The sequence below is a fragment of the Halyomorpha halys genome, unplaced genomic scaffold, assembly GCF_000696795.3.
Source record: "Halyomorpha halys isolate HHAL.00 unplaced genomic scaffold, Hhal_1.1 Scaffold543.1, whole genome shotgun sequence".
Lineage (NCBI taxonomy): Eukaryota > Metazoa > Arthropoda > Insecta > Hemiptera > Pentatomidae > Halyomorpha > Halyomorpha halys.
The window spans coordinates 619052-638287 of NW_027114701.1; the positions used below are offsets into that span (position 1 = coordinate 619052).

The window sequence follows — 19236 nt, forward strand, 5'->3', positions numbered from 1 at the left end:
TATTATTATTATAATTATAAGTAGCAAAGTCAACCACTTCTATGGTACTTTTAATTATGTTCATTTGAAATAATTGACCATATCTTATTGCTGGTAGTGACAAAAAATGAATAAATATAAACTATGAAGAAATTTGCTAATTAACTAAAGGAGAAATATTTTACCAGATTGAAAGCAAATTTCTGGAAATAAGAGTAGTAATACATATGTATAATATAACGTAGGAAAGTTAGAGATTAAAAAAAACACTGTATAACATATAGCCATAAAAAGTAATAATAAATGGCTATAAAAGAATAAGTGGTCTGTGTTTATTATTATAATTTAAAAAAAAAATGATTTCAATTTTTAGTGGTGTCATAGGTTTTTTTGAGAGGAAAATAATACCTAAAACTAAAAGTAATATTTGAAATTAATACACCATTTTTCTTACATAATTCATTAAATCATCTTGAAGAGATGTCCTTGACCATGTCATCTCAGGAAGTGTACAAGACAGAGATTCAGTTGGAGAATCTGTTTGCCTCGATTCTGGGCGAGATTGTGGTACACTGAGTGATCCTCCGCCCTCGCAAACCACTACAGTGTGCCGTCGGGCTGAAGCACGGCGTGTTGGGCATTGCGTTGCCAAATCATAAGCTAAGGGTAATTATAAATGAATTAATGTTTGTAAATAAAACAGGACAATAAATAGTGCCATATTAATTTAATAGCTGATGAATTGTATTTTGGCTAATCTGGTTTATGTATATTTCACTGACAAAACTAATTTTGTATATATATTAAACACCATCACAATTTTTATTGTTATAATTTCAATTTTAGTAAATATATTGTTTTATAATTTATTTTTTTAATCAAGTTGGTGTAACCATAAATTTTATTATTTATTCTAATTCTAATAAATGTACTGTATATTTTATTGTTTAAAATAATAATTAAAGATGTTCCATTGACTAATTTTAAATTACAAGTTAATCAAAAGGAATCTAATTTTTTTGGATTAAGAATGTAGTAAAGAGTTGAAATAATATTTTATATTTCATTTATTTTGAAACAAAACATTAACCTTAGATCCTTGAACATATTACCTGGATAAAATATTCATTCAAATCAATATAAAAACTTTTAATAAGTTATTCTATCAATAATTTGTAACATTAATTAATTAAAAAGTAGTCATCAATATTATTTTACGATTAAAGATAAATTATCAGTGGGTTTGTTTAGTTTCATTAATTTAATAAATTTATTATCTCATTTGATAAAGTAATGAAATTTTTGAGATACACATTGAGACTATTTTATATTTTTTTAGTTTTTAATATTATGTTTCTAAATGTGAAAAAAAAATTACAATTTACAATTAAAATTTTTTAAATCATTGTTATTAAGTTAGATGTAAATGTAATTTAGTTTCAAGATAGACTACCCTGCACCACGAGCTCCCAACAATGAACTTATATTTGTTAGTTTAAGCATCTCAAAATACTTTATATAATAAGATGGAAGCAATTTTAGAGTGCATTGAATTTATGACAATATTTTAATAATTCTTAGCATAATGATGATGAACTATGGAATCAGAACTTTTATGGAAAAGAAGGTTAATTGTCAAAATGTGATCTGATTTAATTCATCTATCATAGTAAAAATATTGTTATAAATCATTTTTACAACAAAATTAATAAATTATTTTATTTTATATCAATTAGTTGGATAGGACATAATAAGATAGTAAGAGAATTAAAACATATTCACAATAAAACAACACAGACATAAAATTAGTAATTCCAAACCCCTTTAAAACACTTAAACAGTATTATTCAGCTTAATATATAATATATTTAATTATATTTTAACAGCAGACATGACCCAAGGAACGATTTGGCAGTCAACAGACGATCGGGCACATGGTTAGTATAATTCTTTTATTCCAAAACTCTTAATAATAAAGGGAATCCTTCCCAGGCCACCCGCCCCCAAAAATCCAGAATTAGAACATTTACTACTAATGAATAGAAGAGTTTGAGAAAAAAATTAGTTGCTAAATCGAGCAACATTGAAAAAGAGGCTGAAATTGGAATTCGGCATGAAAAATGCATCTGCCTGTTTTCTGATTGTCAAACCATTAATTGGAATAAACCTTATGTATTATGAAAATTTTTGTAATATAAAGAGTGAAAAATATTTTACACTATAAAAAAAAAAAAAAAAGGAGGTTCAAAAAATTCCATAAATTTAGAGAGTAACGATTATTTTTTAGAATGTATTAATTAGATCCACCATGACTAGAATTAATAAAAAGGTACTTTTAGAAAGTATGAACCCATAAAGAAAATTCAAAACTAAGGTTGAGCCTTGCTATATAGCTTTAAATTTAACAAAGTTTAAGATACATGGTGATGATTACAAAAAATTGAAAAATAGTGCTACATTTCTAAAACTTAATACAATTATTTGATTCCAGTTTTTAGTGGTGTCATAGGTTTTTTTGAGAGGAAAATAAAGTGTAAATATAAATAAATATATTTAACAAGGAGGTAGAAAAATAGTCCCGGTAAAATTTTTCCAATACGAGTGATAAAACCACATCATCTTCCTCATAAATGCATCTATTAAACAATATGCAGTACAACATACAGATTTAATTTTATGTTGAAATAGCTGAGTTATAAAAACTAACACCATTTTAACTGATATTTTAGGATATTAATGGCATATTTATTGTATTATTGATACTATAAATTAAAGTTATAAAACCAATGGTTCCACCAGTAAACCAATTCATAAAAACATGAGGCTATTCCCTTTATTACTTAGTCCATTGAATAATATTATAAATTAATTTTTGTTTAATATTTAAAGTATAAGTGGATATATTTTCATTTAATGAGAGAAAGATTTGTTAAATGATAATATACCATGAGTTTTCATATTAGTAATATAATATTTGTTATCAAGGCTTTATTTAAAAGCATTCTTCACCAAATTAATCAAAAATGTTTTTATGAATAATATTGCTAATTACTTTAAATCATTAACAAGAATACTTTTAATTAAAAATGATAGCTTAAAAACTTCTACCATAAACAAATTAAAAAATATATACTAATTCTATTACATATAAAACACATGCAAGCTAATAAAATTAAAACATGCAAAAAAGGTTATGTATCTTTAAGCTGTATTTTATATTACAGATTACAAAAAGTTTGAAATTATGTTTTCAATATGGATGTTGAGGTTCTGTTATGAAATGAAAGGTTTTATTTTCATTACTGAACAACAAAATTGGCATCCAATTAATTTTTGTTAATTACAAATGCATGATTCTTAAAATAATATTATAAAGTGCTTGTAACATAAAACTCAAAGTAATGAAAAGAACAAGTTACCAAAGTATATGAGATAAGTGTAGTAAAATCTTTACTAATGAGAATTGTGGAAAAAGATATAAATAATTGAAAAAAAATAATTAGTAACCATACTTCATCAATGATAAATATATATTCAGACCAACATTAAAGTTCAGTTGCACAATATTTACACTATAAGGCAAAAACTACAACTTGTGCAACTGGTGTTAAACAACAGCAATTGTATAAAATAAATTATTTTCAGTATTTTGCTGTAGAAAAAATAACAGCAATATTTTTAAAAAAAATCTTTCCATGCCTAAAAAAGAAACTTTAATAGGAGGAATTTCCTTCAATTACGGCTTGTCATGACACTAACCTAATATGGTGTCATATGAATAAATGTTTGAATTCCAGCATAAGAACATCTGACTCTTCATTCTCGAAGCAGCTAGTAGATAAATATCCTTATTCATCTTGATAATTCAGCCCATAGTATACACCACAGTACATACAAATGGTAATCTAGTATTATAGGCTCTAAATTTGGAATAAATGATATCCACTATTTTTTTTTTTTATATCAGCCTGATCAATTAATTGAAAATATATTTACATAACATTTTACTGTATACTCAAACCTCTTTTTTCACTTGATAAATAAGTTTTTTCAATTATGTTGACATTAGTTAAAAAAAAAAAAGGATCCAATTCTCAGACATGAGATGATCTAGCTAGATTGAGTCTAAAGCTTAAGAGAGACCGAGTAAGCAACAGCACGATTTAAAAGGATCTTGCTGAGCTGCAACCTGCAATCAGAATAGAAAAACAGTAGCTGAAATGGTTTGGAAAATTGATAAGGACTGATGAGGCAAGTTTTTGAAGACAATAGACCCAAATAAAGGGAAAATAGGAGGTTAAAGAAGATGGCAGAGGAGGAATAAAAAGGCTATGAGGACAGATATTATTGGCCAGGTTGCATCGACTCTACACTACATCGGTCAGTTAAAGAGTAAACAAATTTAAGAAAAGACATAGAAAATAATCTATTTTGTTAAGGGATTTTATTGAAAAATCAGCTGTGAATATACCCCTATCTCGCAATGTTCTTCATTAGGGTACTTTGGAAATAAATAATTGCTTGAATCCAGTTCAAGAAATTCTTCAACAGTAAAAATGAGACTATTGTGATTATTTTTTATCAACTTCATCATTTTCAAAAAATTCAGAAAGATAAAATTATTTTATTTAAGAATTGAACAAAATTCATCAAGGTACTATTTATAACATATTTTGAATTAAAAAATTTTTCCTTAAACTGATGAGATTGAAAATGTTGAAACATATATTCAAGACACGTACTAATTTGATCATATTTTCTCCAATACTTTGAAATGATGATTTATCAATATGGCCAGAGAAATTAATGTATTAATATTTAGTGATACTCTACTATTAAATATCTACACAAGATGGTAGAATATCTGTACATTATATTTATTAGTAGAATATTAGAAGTTTTGTATTAAAGGTCTGATGGAAATCAATCTTTTTCTTCTCTAGTTACGATTACAGTTATTCATATGTGAAATACATACATTTTTCACAAGATGTCTGTAAGAAAAAATAAACTGTGAATAGAAAAGCAAGCTTAGAAATGACAAATAGAACTCTTCATCAAAACCGAACCTCATCATCCATTGATAATCTGCTTCAAGGATCACCATTCAAACTGTTGAAAATACTTAAGTAAGCAACTAAATGTTAACATTAGTTGCTGATAAATGATCTGTAATTTTCATTAAATTTGTTAGCAAAATCTAGGTACTTCAATAATTTATTTAAGTTATTTAGCAAAGATAGTAATAATAAATCTAGGACATGCAAGTTCAATTGAAAAAATAATAAAACAAAAAAAGAAAAAAAAACTTATTGGGTACTATTTATTGGGTAAATTTATAAAAGTAACAAAACATGTGATTAAAACATTTTTTTTTTACACTAAAATCATATAATGAACAAAATACATCGCAAGCTTTTGACATGCAATGAAAAAAAAAATTAATGAAGATGTCTAGTAACTCTATGACATTACAGACTTAATAAGACTAATAACTAAATCAGATCTTTGTATCGACCCTCTTCAAAACTATCTTTTCTAATTTTCATGCTTATTTACAGTTATCAATAATTCTTTTACAAAATAAAAATACACAAAATGAACTTAATAAGTAAATTCAGTTATACATAAAACCTGTTGGAAAAACTATTTTACAAAAGTGGCAATCTATAACATAAAATTATCACAAATTTTTAGTGCGAAAGCAGCAATAAGCTTGTATACAGAACAGTAACTAAACAAGAATCAAAATTAAAGTTATTTACATCAGGTTTGTGAAGTATTTTTTATCTTTATTTTTTTTTTACATGAGATGAAAATATTAATTCCACTTGAAGTGGTAAAATTAAAATAATATTAGGATTGATTATTCTAATAATGTCTAAGACATATTTTTAATAAATATATTTAATAAATAATTAGTATTATGGATTTGGTTTATTCGTCTTTGTTGTTAAGGATCATTTTGGAGATGATTAAGGCATTATTTGGGGAAAATATTCTGAAACAAGGAAGGCTGGTAACGTTAGTCAAAGACGTATCCTTTAATTATATTTATCAGTCTAATACTTTTTTTTTTTTTAATTTTCTTAAAAATTTTCATTTAGTTTTAGTGACTTTATAAATGATAATTATTTTATAGAACAATAAAAGAACCTAATCTAACAGTCAGATAATAAGTGGTAAAATAAACATTTACATGCTAATAAAAAAAAAAAATATGAATTATGATACAATATTAGAAAATATTATTTCAATATGACACTAAAGAGTGTTAAGGTACTATGTGTGACAAAAAGAGTGCATGCTTCAATTTAATAACTGGATGAAAAAATGAGTCTAAATCAAATCGCCATTAGAAAAAAAATTAAGTAATAATATTTTTACCGGTGATATAACTCTGTAAACTGAGAAAAAATACATAGAGAGAGATAAACATTAATATTAAAAAACTAGGAAGAAAGGAACCAATTATTTTATAAGAAATTTACTTAATATACACGCTACAGGACCGTTTCTAAAGAATTTAAATGCATAACAGAAGAGAATACACAGCAAAGAGTTTTGTATTTTTTCTGCAAAAATAAAAGTTTGAGCATTGACTACTGGTGGAAAAGTGAACGGTAATGAAGTAGAAAGAATCAAAAGAGAAATGCTGAGTATCAAAGGCAAACAGAGCTAAAGGATGCAACATTGAATCTGGTTCTGAGATTTGGGGGGCGGCCTACACTCAAGTGTCGTGTCACAGTAGTGTTGGATCTCTGCTTCGGAGAGCACTAGACTACCTGTCCGCTGCCAAGGGTTACTGTCTGCTGCTGGCTCTTCTTCCGGCTCCTCGTCGTCATCTGAGTCCTCATTCTGAAAGAGACACATGCAATATTAATAAAATCCAATGGATATATAAAAATTAACATAAGTAGCATTTTTAAGTTTGATAAAAGTTAAATGTTGATTTAAGTTTGATAAATGAGAGAAATAGCAGCAATTTTTGTAAATGATGTTTAATTCAAGAAGTGATGGGAAGGAAGAATACAATATGACTTGTAGGATCTGGAGTAAGCTTCCAATGATTGTTCTACTTGAAGTCATAAGTTTTCTTTTATTCTCAGTACAGTAAGGAGACCTATAGGTCCTTTTTGTCAACTGGAATCCTTATAAATCCATCACAAAGGCTTATAAATGTTCTAAATCAATCTCAAAAGCATTGTCTTCTCCTGCAATTTAAGAGAGACAACAAATAGAGAGAGAAATACAAGCCAGAATCTAGAAGGCTAAATCTTGGTGTAATGTGACAGTCACGGTCTAAAAATATGATGACAGGGGCCACATAAATAGCAGGAACCAGAGTAAACAAACCCACAAATGTTTAAATATAATTGAAAACTATTATATCAAACCAGCACTCCGATCATGAATAAGAGTTTTTCACCTTATTAGTTCTAGAAGAGGAGCTTGAACAGTTGCTTAACAAATATAAGGTCACTTTTTTGACTGCTTCTTCCAAGTCCAATAAGGAACCTCTATTGAATATTATTTTTGACTGCTTCTCCCAAGTCAAATAAGGAACCTCTATTGGATATTATTTTTTAAAAATATTGATGAGCATATGTGCTTCATATTATTTTGAAAATAAGCAAACTAATTTCTGAACTAACTTGTCCAGAATTATTAAAGTGAAATAGATTGTATGATTTCAGAATATTTATTAATTTAACAATTGAAACATTATTTCACATTTCAATTATTATGGCTCTTGAAGTTTAGAAGTTAAACTTTGAAAGTTATAATAACTGAAATGTTAGGGAATGTTTCTATTGCTATTAATTTAATTAAAAATGTTTATTAATAATGACATTTTGAATTATTACAATTAATTTATATTTTATAATTGTGGAAAAATAATTACAAAGAGTATTCTTTTTATTTATTATTATTATTTTTTTTTTTTTTAGAAAAATACTACACTTATATATAATATTTTTATCCCGTCAATATTTGTAATAGAAAGAGAAAATAATGATGTTGAGAATAATGAAAGAGGATGAAAAAATACTCTAAAATGTAATATCTTCACATCAATTCAATGTATCGAAATGCTTTATGCGGGGTTATTGCAATTAAAAGTGAAACTATTAAAGTATAACAAGAAATATATGGAATCGATGCAAGATTAATTCAAGCAACAAACATTAAAATTTTCACTAACGTTCAGGTAAATACGTAAGGCAGTTCTTATCTTAGAAGTTGAGTATTGATTTATACCGCTATTTAATCTTTGACTAATAGCTGTTTCATTAATTAAATAATACGTTTATACATAATAATGTACAATGGGAAATAATGAAACTAAAGGACGGTCGATATTTGGATAACTGAAAAAAAAACACAACTTCCGTGCTGCTTCATCAATAATCAAACTGAATAATAAAATAGTATAGAAGAAATAAGCATGGTGTGATGAAGTCATTGATATGATGATATAACATAAAAATTTTGATTTCCCTATTCGATTCTCCAGATTCTATTGATACCTGTAACAGAAAAAAACTTGAGCGTGATAGACAGGAAGCTAATTAAATACAGTTATGCCACTAAGTGAAACATTTCTGCTACTTCCGGAGGGAGAAAGTTCACAACGAGAACCGGATATTAAGGAAAAACTTTGGCGATTAGTTGCAAGCTTCGTTTCGTCTCGACACGAAACATTATCACCGATCGGGATTTAACATTATAACACAATAATAAACGTTAAAGAAACAAATATATTATTATTTTCATATATATAAGGTATTTTTATTCCTCTTTTTTTTTTTTTAATCACTAATTATGTTATTATCTTGAAACAGTTTCATATTTTAAAGAGTTTTATATTTTACATTGGTTTAACTTTCCAGTTCTTAACATATACATATTGCTTTTTAAAAATATTTTTTTAGTATTCAAGATCCAGCTACATTGTGATCAACTTAACTAACTTGAACTATCTTCTTAAAAGGACATCACATGTTACCAGGAATTGTAAGAAAAACCTTTCACAAATTTTTTTAATGAAAAATATAAAAGAATACTAATTATAGAATTAATTAAAGATATATTGATATTTTAAACACAAAGGCGTTTCTTTAACTTTTAATTTTTAGTCAAACTCAAATTTTTTTTTTTTAAGTAATAACTCTAATGGAACAGTAAATTAAATTGTTCTATAATAATAAAACTATAAGTAATTTTACATCTCTGGAACTTTACCAGAAAGCCTTCAAAGAACAACTAGTTCTTTATGAATTTTAGCAAGTAGTTGCGAGACAGCGTACGTAGGGGAAATTACAATACTTTATAATTCTAGTCAATACAAGCAAACAAATAACAATACTATTACAATTAAGTATATATTATATAAATAAGTTTAAGGCTATTTGTGCCCGAGAGAGTTGGGGGGTTACCGTACAAACATTGAGAATTCGAATTCGGCCTGAGGGGGTTGACTTTTATTTCGTGGCAAACCTATGGAATCGAAAATCGGAAAAAAAAAAAAATCTTTGTAGTAAAACTATAAGGATCTTATATAACTTAGCGGCCGTTTTCCGCTACTATATATATAGTATATATATGTATATATATTCAAAGGAAAACATACAAAAATAACTTTTAAGTTCTTCCTGAGATGCGTTAAGAAGAAGTGGAATGATAATAAGAAATAAAAATTATGTTGATGCAAAAAGGCTAACGAATCAACTGATCGCCTCAAATTTTATATTTAATTGAGTAGAGAATAGGAAAGAAGTTATAAGAATTAACTAAGGAAATGCACATTTAACAAAACACGAATTGGTATTTTATATTATGAGAATTTCAAGATTCCTTGAGTTTTAAAAGAGGTAATTTTTTTTTGTTATATTTAGTCTAGCTATAAAATTTGATATGAAAGAAATTATTTGAACCAAAAAAAAAATTTATAATATTAGATAAATTTTGGCTCTCCTACATCCATTGCGGCGATCTTGTAACTCAGTTTGCGTCTACTCTCCAGAAACCAGTAAGAATTTACCGAAGTATTACACTTTCAACTGCTCACAACATGCGCCAAACCGGATAACATATTTTAAAGAGCACATCTTAAGGTTTTTGAAAATAAACTATGACGAAGAATACATATACATTAAAAAGGTGGATCAACTAAAGAATTGAGAAGACTACTCAACCATGGAGGGATTTATATTGACAAAGAAAGTCATTTTTAGCAGAACCAAACCAAGTATAAACAAACAATAGTTGATCTAAAAACAAATTGAATGAAATGCAACTCAAAATAAGCCTTTTAAACGTTAAGTGCTTTATTTGGCACCATTTTGAAAACTTAGTTACCTCCAACCATACCTCCATAGTTTACCTCCAATCCCATATACGCTAATTCAGTTATGACTTCCTCGCTTTTCAGAAACTAGTTTATTTTGCTAAAAGCATTCTCCTCTTACTTACTACTTTAGGTGCCATTAAAACTTGGAAAACATCCAGGACATGAAAGGTTTGTGACAACGGTTACCAATAACACTATTGTGTTATAATAACCGATAACACTTTATATCGATGGTACGAGAGGTGTTAGAATCGACAGATGGATATGTGGTTATGCGGTCAATATAACATAATTTTGTGGTGAAACGGTACAACCATATACATGCTAAGCCCGTTGCCATACCAACCAGGCTGATGAACTCAATTATATTATAAAAATAAAAATTGCTATGTATGCATTAGGTTCCTTGTTTGCTATTTGGGGAGAAAAAAAAAAGAGTATTTCGTTGTTACATAGAACCGTAAAAGAGTTTTAAGGACTATTTCCAAGCATCCGACAACATAAAAAAATCGTGGACGATCTAATAAACTTAGATGTTGTTTTCATAGAAAAATTTATATTGCTGTTATTTACAACCATAAAAATGACTTAAAACAAAATGGTAAATAAGTATAAAATTTTATTTTATATTTGAAAATAAAAACAGTTCAACTTGGCCCGTCGCAAATACAGGAATATTCTGTTTTTGTGATTTTGCAACTTTAGATATTCGACGGTCCCAGGAGTAGAAAAAAATTCATTTCACCCAAATTGTTTTTGGAAAAATGTTTTTTATGTATGTAAGATAAAAGTTTCTTTATTTTTCCATATTATATAAAATGTATTAATTATATATATATATATATATTTAAATATATAACTATATACAATAAATTTTGAAATACACTTCTCATAACTACTTTCATCCTGAATAAATAAACGCTTAGATCTAAAAAAACGTTTAATATTGGAATAAGGCCCTCGTGTTCGGAGGCAAATCCTTCACAAGTCCTAAGTAAACAGGCCGAGATAATCTGAGCCCGATATATAAAAGAAAATATTTTAGCAGCGACCAATCCCAGTTGGTATAGATATTTAACTCCAGATATTTTGTAGCTGTTTTGTCAAGATTACTTTTTTATTTAAAACACTGATAAGTTGCTATTGTTAGTGTAATGTTTGTTGGTGTAATGTTATTGTTATATTTGATAATTTGTTAAATAAAACTTTAAAAAAGAGATGAACTAACGGATATATCATGATTTATTCTCTAATATTTACCGTAAGGAAAAAGTATCAATTCATATTGAATGTATCCGATACTTTTTTCGGCTCATTTTAAGAACAAAGCAATTAATTACAAGATACAAACCGTGAAATTATAGTAAAATTTATTTTCTAATTGAGGGCTTTAAAAAAAAAGATTGTTTAACTTTATTTATAATCTTAACACTTTCTTGAGACAGTTTAATATTGTTTAAATAAATAAAATTTTATTCATTTTCGTCTCAAAAGATATTTATTCACTTTATAAGTCCAACGTTTTGGCCAATTCGGCCATCCTTAGGGACAATCTTAATGCAACTTTAGAACTAAATCATTTAAAAACATTTCATGCAGGCTATTCTGCCCAAGTCAATTCAATAAATTATTCTAATTAGTCAATTTTCACATCAAATTATAAAATAAAATTATTTATCACAGTCACCTTCTTTGTTAAAATTTATCATTAAATATATTTTTAATAAATTTTAACAAAGAAGACTGCATGAAGTGTTTTTAAATGATTTAATTCTTTTTTATTTATTTTTTTTTAAATTTATTTAATTTGATTTACAACTGAACAAATAATAAATACAATAAGTAAATATGTTTTATGTTTCGTATACACTTGAAAATCTTGGGAAGGAACCACCCATTGGTGGTACTTCAAGCATTAATTTAAATTAGAATGTCCCGTGGCCATCTTCTTTTCAGACGCCTCGGAGGATTATCAGGGCTTGTTAAGGATGAAAGATTAAGAATTAATGGGTTAGGATGGGTAAGGAGTTTGGAATGAAAAGACGCATATCTGTTTTGGACCAAATCTGCAACGAATGGGATGTTGAGGTCTTTGTGAATGAGTTTATTTGTAACGTAATAAGGAGTATCAAGGATTTTGGATTGTAAGGATTGGATGCGGGAGGAATTCGATGGTTTGGTAGAGCCCCAGAGCTCAATTCCATAAGTCCAAATTGGTCTGATTATCGTAGTGATTCCTATTTTTTTTTTTAGTGAATGGGAAGTTTAGAGGGTTTGTCAAGTAAGTGTTGTAAGAATCGGGATCTACGAGAAGTTTCTTGTCGTTTCAGTCTTGTGTGTGGATTCCAAGTAAGTCTCTTCAGCGTATGTTGTTAGGACTGTGTTAGGGTGGGTTGGGATGTCAGCTGTATAAATCGTATAACCATCATAACAATCGCATGGGACCTAAGATACAACTTTGAGGAACACCGGCGGACTGAGAAAAGAGAGATGAGTAGGCTAGGTTATGATTTACTTTAAAGGTTCTATCAGAGAGGTAGGAGCGGATTATAAGAAAATATGTAGGGGGTAGGAATTGACGAAGTTTATAGAGCAGATTTGGATGCCAGACTCGATCAAAAGCTCATTCAACATCGAGGAAGACTCCCGTGCAGTACATTTCGCGCTCCAAATTGGAAGATATGACATCAACCACTCGATGACTCTGTTATAAGATAGAATGGGATGTTCTAAATACAGACAGGTGGTCAGGAATAACATGATAAGAGTCAAGGATTGGAAAGAGGCATTTTAATAAGAGTTTTTCTAGGATTTTGCCCATAATGAGCAGGAGTGAAATAGGACGGTAGGAAGATGGATAGATTTAATTCTAGAATTATATTAAGATTGTCCCTGAGGATGGTCGAATTGGCCAAAAAGTTGGAATTATAAAGTGAATAAATATATTTTGAGACTAAAATGGATAACATTTTATTTATTTAAACAAGATTGTTTCACTTTATTAATTAGATTATTTTATATTTTAAGGGGTTAATAACCATTTTAAAAATATGGGTTATTACTACATACTATAGGCATTGTCATTTTATTAAATTGAGTTTGTGCTTCTATTGTAACTTAAATCTTTTTTCCAGGTTTTTTACAGGAACGAAGTTTTTTTTTCTATTATTATAATTGTTGGGGCGAGGGGTGTTTCGTATGTGAAAACCGACCTCTTCCCCAGAGGGAAATGTACGCTGGTTCGAGTTAAAATAAAACAAAAAAAATTAACGGAGGACCTGAAATAAATATCACATAAAAAAATAATAATTGAGAAAATGAAATAATAAAAAAATAACTTTCCAAGTGATACAAAGATTTAATTAATTAAAATATAAACAAAAAAAATGAACTGTTATGTTGTTACAAAAAAAAAGATACGAGAATCGTGGAGTAAAAAGGATAAACATATTTTGATACATATATAAACAAAAAAAATCTATTTACACTGGAAATAATAAGTTAATTAAAGCAAAAAAAAGAAAATATGATACTCGGAGGAAGAATATAAAGTCACTCACAGATGGGCGTGGGGTCGATATGGGCATATCATAACATCACAAGTCTAGAGTTGGTTGACCAGGATGACCGCTGGCGAGCTGGTGAGAGAGAGGTTACCGGGCAACCCGACGACTCCAAAAAAAACTGTAGACTGAACAGTGGTGACTGCCGGTGAGTGGGTGAAAAGGTTCCAATAGCTCCAACAAACAAGAGTCAACCAATAATGGCGGTGGAGCGTCTGAAGCAGTGCGTCTCTCGTCTTACGCCGTGCCAATGCCAACTAACATCGCTCCAGTGCTGCCTAAATCTTCACTGCCAACTGGCTCATCCGCGGTTATTTAGGAACTGGCGCCACTGCCTTCGGTATTGCTCCGCACGTGTTAAACCTCCGCAATATATTTATAAACGTAGAACCTCCTTATATCCCTTATTTTTATTTACAAATTTAAAATTCTTTTTGTTTAAAAAAAGAAATGAATAAACATAAACTTACAACTAACAATATTAAAAGTCACTTGGAAAGTTGTCAAAACAAAATTAACCTAAATAGAAACCAAAATTTTGGGCTTTAACAATAATTAATTGATAAATATTACAATCTGTCACAATCTTGGATCTTAAGTGATAGTGATATAGCAGTATTATGGAAAAATATAGTAAGGCAAGGTAATAGTGATAAAATTGAGTAAATTCATACAAAAATCATAAACCAAAATAAAAAAAAAACAAAAAATAATAACAAAAACAATTATTTTTAAATAAGTAAAAATAAAATGTAATGTATCACCCTACTTATTAACATGTATATAACAAGAGAACTAGTGAATACTCATGCCACAAGAAGAAAAAACCAAAACTATCAGTTACACTCATGGTCTGCAACGTTTCTTTGATTAGTGTAAGCCAACAAAGTTTATTTATACTGTAGTATTAGTATGGTGGTTCATACTAAATAAAAGATTTTTACATTATTTAAATAATACTACTGTTTCCTGGAGTTTTTCCAACTAGAAGGATCCTCTATTGCCAGGACTTTCATAAAACACTTTTGGCAAGAACTTTTACAATTTTTTTTTTATATATATATATATAAACACTTCAGGAACTATTTATTAAAAGGTTCTTTCGATAAAGGTTTTTGGTAAGCTTTTATGGTAAAACAGACAGAATCTTTTTTAAAAAAAAAAAATCAGTAACCACACTGAAATTTGGAAAAGTATACAATTCCTGATGCTAATGTGCAGTTACTGCTGGTTCATGTTGTATTCCTCTGTGAATTCTTCAAAATCCAATAGTCATATTAAATTTTATTAATGTTCAGTATTAAAGCTAAATTTTTATGGTCACATTTAAAGCAAACTGTATGCAATTGGTTTACACGGCGAAGATTAGTTATTGTTTTGGTAGCTTGGACTGACATTCATTCATTTATTCTTGGGGTTGTTTTCTCCACTAGGAAGCCTTTTTCGGATTCCACTTTAAAAATCTCTAACAGGTATGTTTAGGAACAATAACTTCTGCTTATTGTTCTTATTTATTTTCTTTCCTTAAAAGGTTCTCAGAACAGCATATCATCGTTTGGAGGGACATATTGTTGAGTTTCCTTAACAATACTTCTTCTTTCACTCCATCACCCAAATATAGACAAAGCACCTCTTTCCCCTTCCAGGAAGTAGACAAGAAAAAGCAACCCCCCACCCCCAAAGACTTGTCCATCAGATCGATGTAGAGTAAGGGGGCAAAGTATACTCTCATTGGGGGCTCGATAGAGGCGAGCATGCGCCCCCATCTACGCTTCCATTCAGCCCCCCTCATTTCTTTCCTCCCCTCGGGATACACTATAACCATTCGGATCTGGAGGGGGCGTGTTGGGGTCCCCTAGGTCGAAGACCAGGAGTAAACAACACCGCCAAGGTCCTTGCCATCAGCTGTTACATGGAGCCGGGTTTATACTTTCACTGCCGACTAGAAGTATGATTGATTTTAAGATTTAATCACATAATTAAAATGCTACTCTTATACTAGTATTCAGTTTAAGTGAGAACAAAAATTTTTTTAAAAAAAAGAGAGAAAATAGAACAAATATTATCATTAGTAGATTCCAAACCGTGCCTTCAGTCTCTTTAAGTACACTATATAATGAATTATGTTTAAACACCAAAAATTAACAGCTTTTGAGATAGCACACGAGTCAACACTTATTTTAAGTGTTGTTACAAAGCTCCCACAGCGCCTTGGTTGCCATGGGTTACCTAAGCGAAGATTGAGGTAACTGCTCTACAAATTTTCAATTTTCATGTCTCAATATTTTCAGACCCGCAGTTTCTGACCGAAACTTTGTAGCCCACCTAAGACATCCATCCGTTCATGTACGGCCTGGGTATAAGGTCTCAGCGGGTATAATTCAGTGTTAATATAAGTTAACGGATAGCTGAATCTTAAAAGTAAAACTGAAGTAATGTCTTCCAATGGGGCAATGTTACTTACTCATTACCTAAACTGCAACATGAAGGTGGTCATTACAAAGCATAAAGTTCTGCTGTAAGTTTTCGCAGGGTAAACAAGTTCATTATTATTCCTAAATAATCTAATAATTAATAAATAATTTAATCAAGAATCAGAAAATACAAATATAATCCTTTCAGAATCTTCAAAATACCTCAAGTCATTTAGTGGATAACTGTGCGTGTAATAGTACTTATAAAATTCCGCTTTTAGGAAAAAAGTTAAATTAGGATATCAGAAGGGGTTGTTATTTAAAAATAAATCCATATTTGAACAGAGATTATCGAACGAAAAAGCTGACGTTGGTAAAAATAATTTAACTGACCTTCGACCGAGTTCACTGCCATTTGGATCAGCCCCGATTGTTACAAATCGATTGTTAAAAACATAGATAAAGCACAAAAACGGGGTTAATCGATTTTATTTTCGATTCTTTCTCCTTTCCCAATTAGTAAGCGAGGTGCTTTCTACAACTAATTTGGACGTTCTGCCTGCCTGGTGTTCTCTTTTAATGTTGACTTTTTAGTTTTCTCGAGTCCCCTCCTTATAAGAGCTCAAAATTAGGTCATACAGCAACTTCCTCTACTTCTATTTACAAATCAACAGGATTTAATATCGTATACATTAATAATTATTGGGCTGATTGTGTTTTCAACCATCCAATCACGACTAAAGTTTCGTGTTGTTTTAATATATTATGAAATAAAGATGAGAAAAGAGAGGTAGAATGTCTGAAAACCTTAACATGAAAAGATTCAGATTAAATATTTTCCTTTAAAAGAAAATATTGAAAGACCAGCAGGAACGTAAATATCAGAAGGAAGATGAAAAAATTTCAAAGGAATTTAAAATTGAGAATAAATAACTTTTTGAAATCACCTCTTCCTAGTAAAGACTGAGACTGGATATTTGACTTGAAAATAAACTAAATTTTTTTTTTTATTATTAACACAAATACACTTGATCCAATTTTACTCTCAACATTTATTTCAAAATCTCTCCCTCAAAGAAGAGTTTTTGAAATAAATTTTGTGTTAATAATAAAATAAACCAATCTTAAACAATCAATATAATAAAGCATTAATAAAATATTTTTTGTACTCGAACTACTTTGTTGAAAAAAAATTGAAACCATTTTATTAATATGGGCACATAATCTTGGATAAATTTTTTCTTATTATTATTATTTTCCTAAGAAAATTCGCTTATGTTATTAGACTTTTGAAAGATTGAAATATAAAAAGAGAGTATAAAAGTTGAAACCAAATCTTGATGTTAGAACTTTTGTAAATGTAATCGTTCACTATTTTAAAGAATATAAAGTAACAGTAAAAAGTAAACCAAACTTTTAAAAAACTATTGCAAACCCCAATAACCGTTGACTGCAAAAGTACAAGATAACAACTAGTCCACTAAAAATTAATTTCGTAGTTTTTTCCTTGAAAAATAACATTAACTTCATCCGAACACCAGCCATACAATTTACAAAAACCCCTTTTTGGGCACGATTAAAGAGCGCACATTAGTGCAAGGATCGCCTTCCTTCTAGCTCTGCATAACGAACTGCTGTATGTAGTAAGTTATCCATTCGAAATAGTTAGCAAGGTAGACCGCTGTTACTAGAGGTGTTGATTTTTAGAGGGTCTGGTAAAACCTTCAATGGCATATTAAGATGTTTGACTCACAGACCGGAATTACTGAAAGCGTTGAAAATAATATTTTCAATACCTCGAAGAGCACGGATCTGAGACTCGCGTTCCTCAAATAGTGGAAAAATATTTAAAGGGCACTTTTCATATTTTCTACCCCGTTAAAAATATCTGAAAGAATCCCTATTATTACTTTATAATTTTATTATTTTTCAAGTTATGCCCCAATATCAAGGCGGTCAAAAGAACTTGAAGGACTTTCCATTGCATTACTGCATAAAGAAGAGTCGGATTAAGAGGATTCCTTCGATCCATGAGTAAAAACACTATATTATTCGATGAAGATTCTTTCTCTTTAGAATTCAATTAATATTAGTACTTTGTAAAATAAAAGCTACAATTATTTCAATATAAATATGCGGGAATATATTTTATCAGTTTAATTTATTCAAAACTTTTAAGTATTAAATGGTCAAAAATGAAAAATGAGTTAAATACGAATAGCTCAGGAAGAGTATCGTGGTAGCAAGAGTGATAAACATGAAACCAGTACCAGTTTGATTAGAACCGTGATGAAAACAAAGGTGCTATGGTGTTTACTTCCGCAGGGGTCTTTGACCTTCCGGTCGAATCAATTCCGTTTATTAGAGCACACGTTGTGAATCATGCATTCAGTTCGTATTTGTATTTCGTACTTTTACTATTTTAAATTAATTAAATTTTAAAAAGAATTTCTGATTATAAATATAAAATATACATTTTATTGTTTACAAAATCAAAAAGTAGGCTATCATAAAATTATACTTAGACAAATTTTAAATTGGGAAATCTTTCAAGAAATCTAACAATAAATTATCATTCGGTAATATTCATATATTGAAATAGCCTAAGGTGCTATGGAGAAAAGGGTTTTTAAAATATTATTCCATTCAAATATACCCATTTTACCTTAAATTCTTAAATTGTCGTTTAAATTAATTGATAAATGACTCCATAATGTTATTCAAAACATTATACCATATTAACTGAACCAGATTATGTATTAGCAATATTGATTTAATTCGATAATAATCTTACAACATTTCAAATTATCAAAAGTTTTTAATTGATATTTGAATAAAATCGAAGGAATCAATGAAAAAAAAGCTCTTAATTTAAAACTTTTTCGACGTTAAGTTAATCAAATAATAAATGAAAATTACATTATAT

At 28.9% G+C, this 19236-nt stretch overlaps 1 protein-coding gene across 1 annotated transcript in view; it reads right to left on the reverse strand.

The window, feature by feature from the left end:
- Positions 1-10485, reverse strand: part of LOC136796867 (protein spire-like) — a 26466-nt gene extending 15981 nt beyond the window's left edge. Inside the window, exons 1-3 of the mRNA XM_067051860.1 lie at positions 10456-10485; positions 6708-6837; positions 434-639 (exon numbers count right to left, since the gene is read on the reverse strand). Of these exons, the coding sequence (XP_066907961.1) occupies positions 434-639; positions 6708-6837; positions 10456-10470 (351 nt within the window). The 5' untranslated portion in view covers positions 10471-10485. The remainder of the gene's footprint in view (positions 1-433; positions 640-6707; positions 6838-10455) is intronic.
- Positions 10486-19236: the final 8751 nt, after the last annotated feature.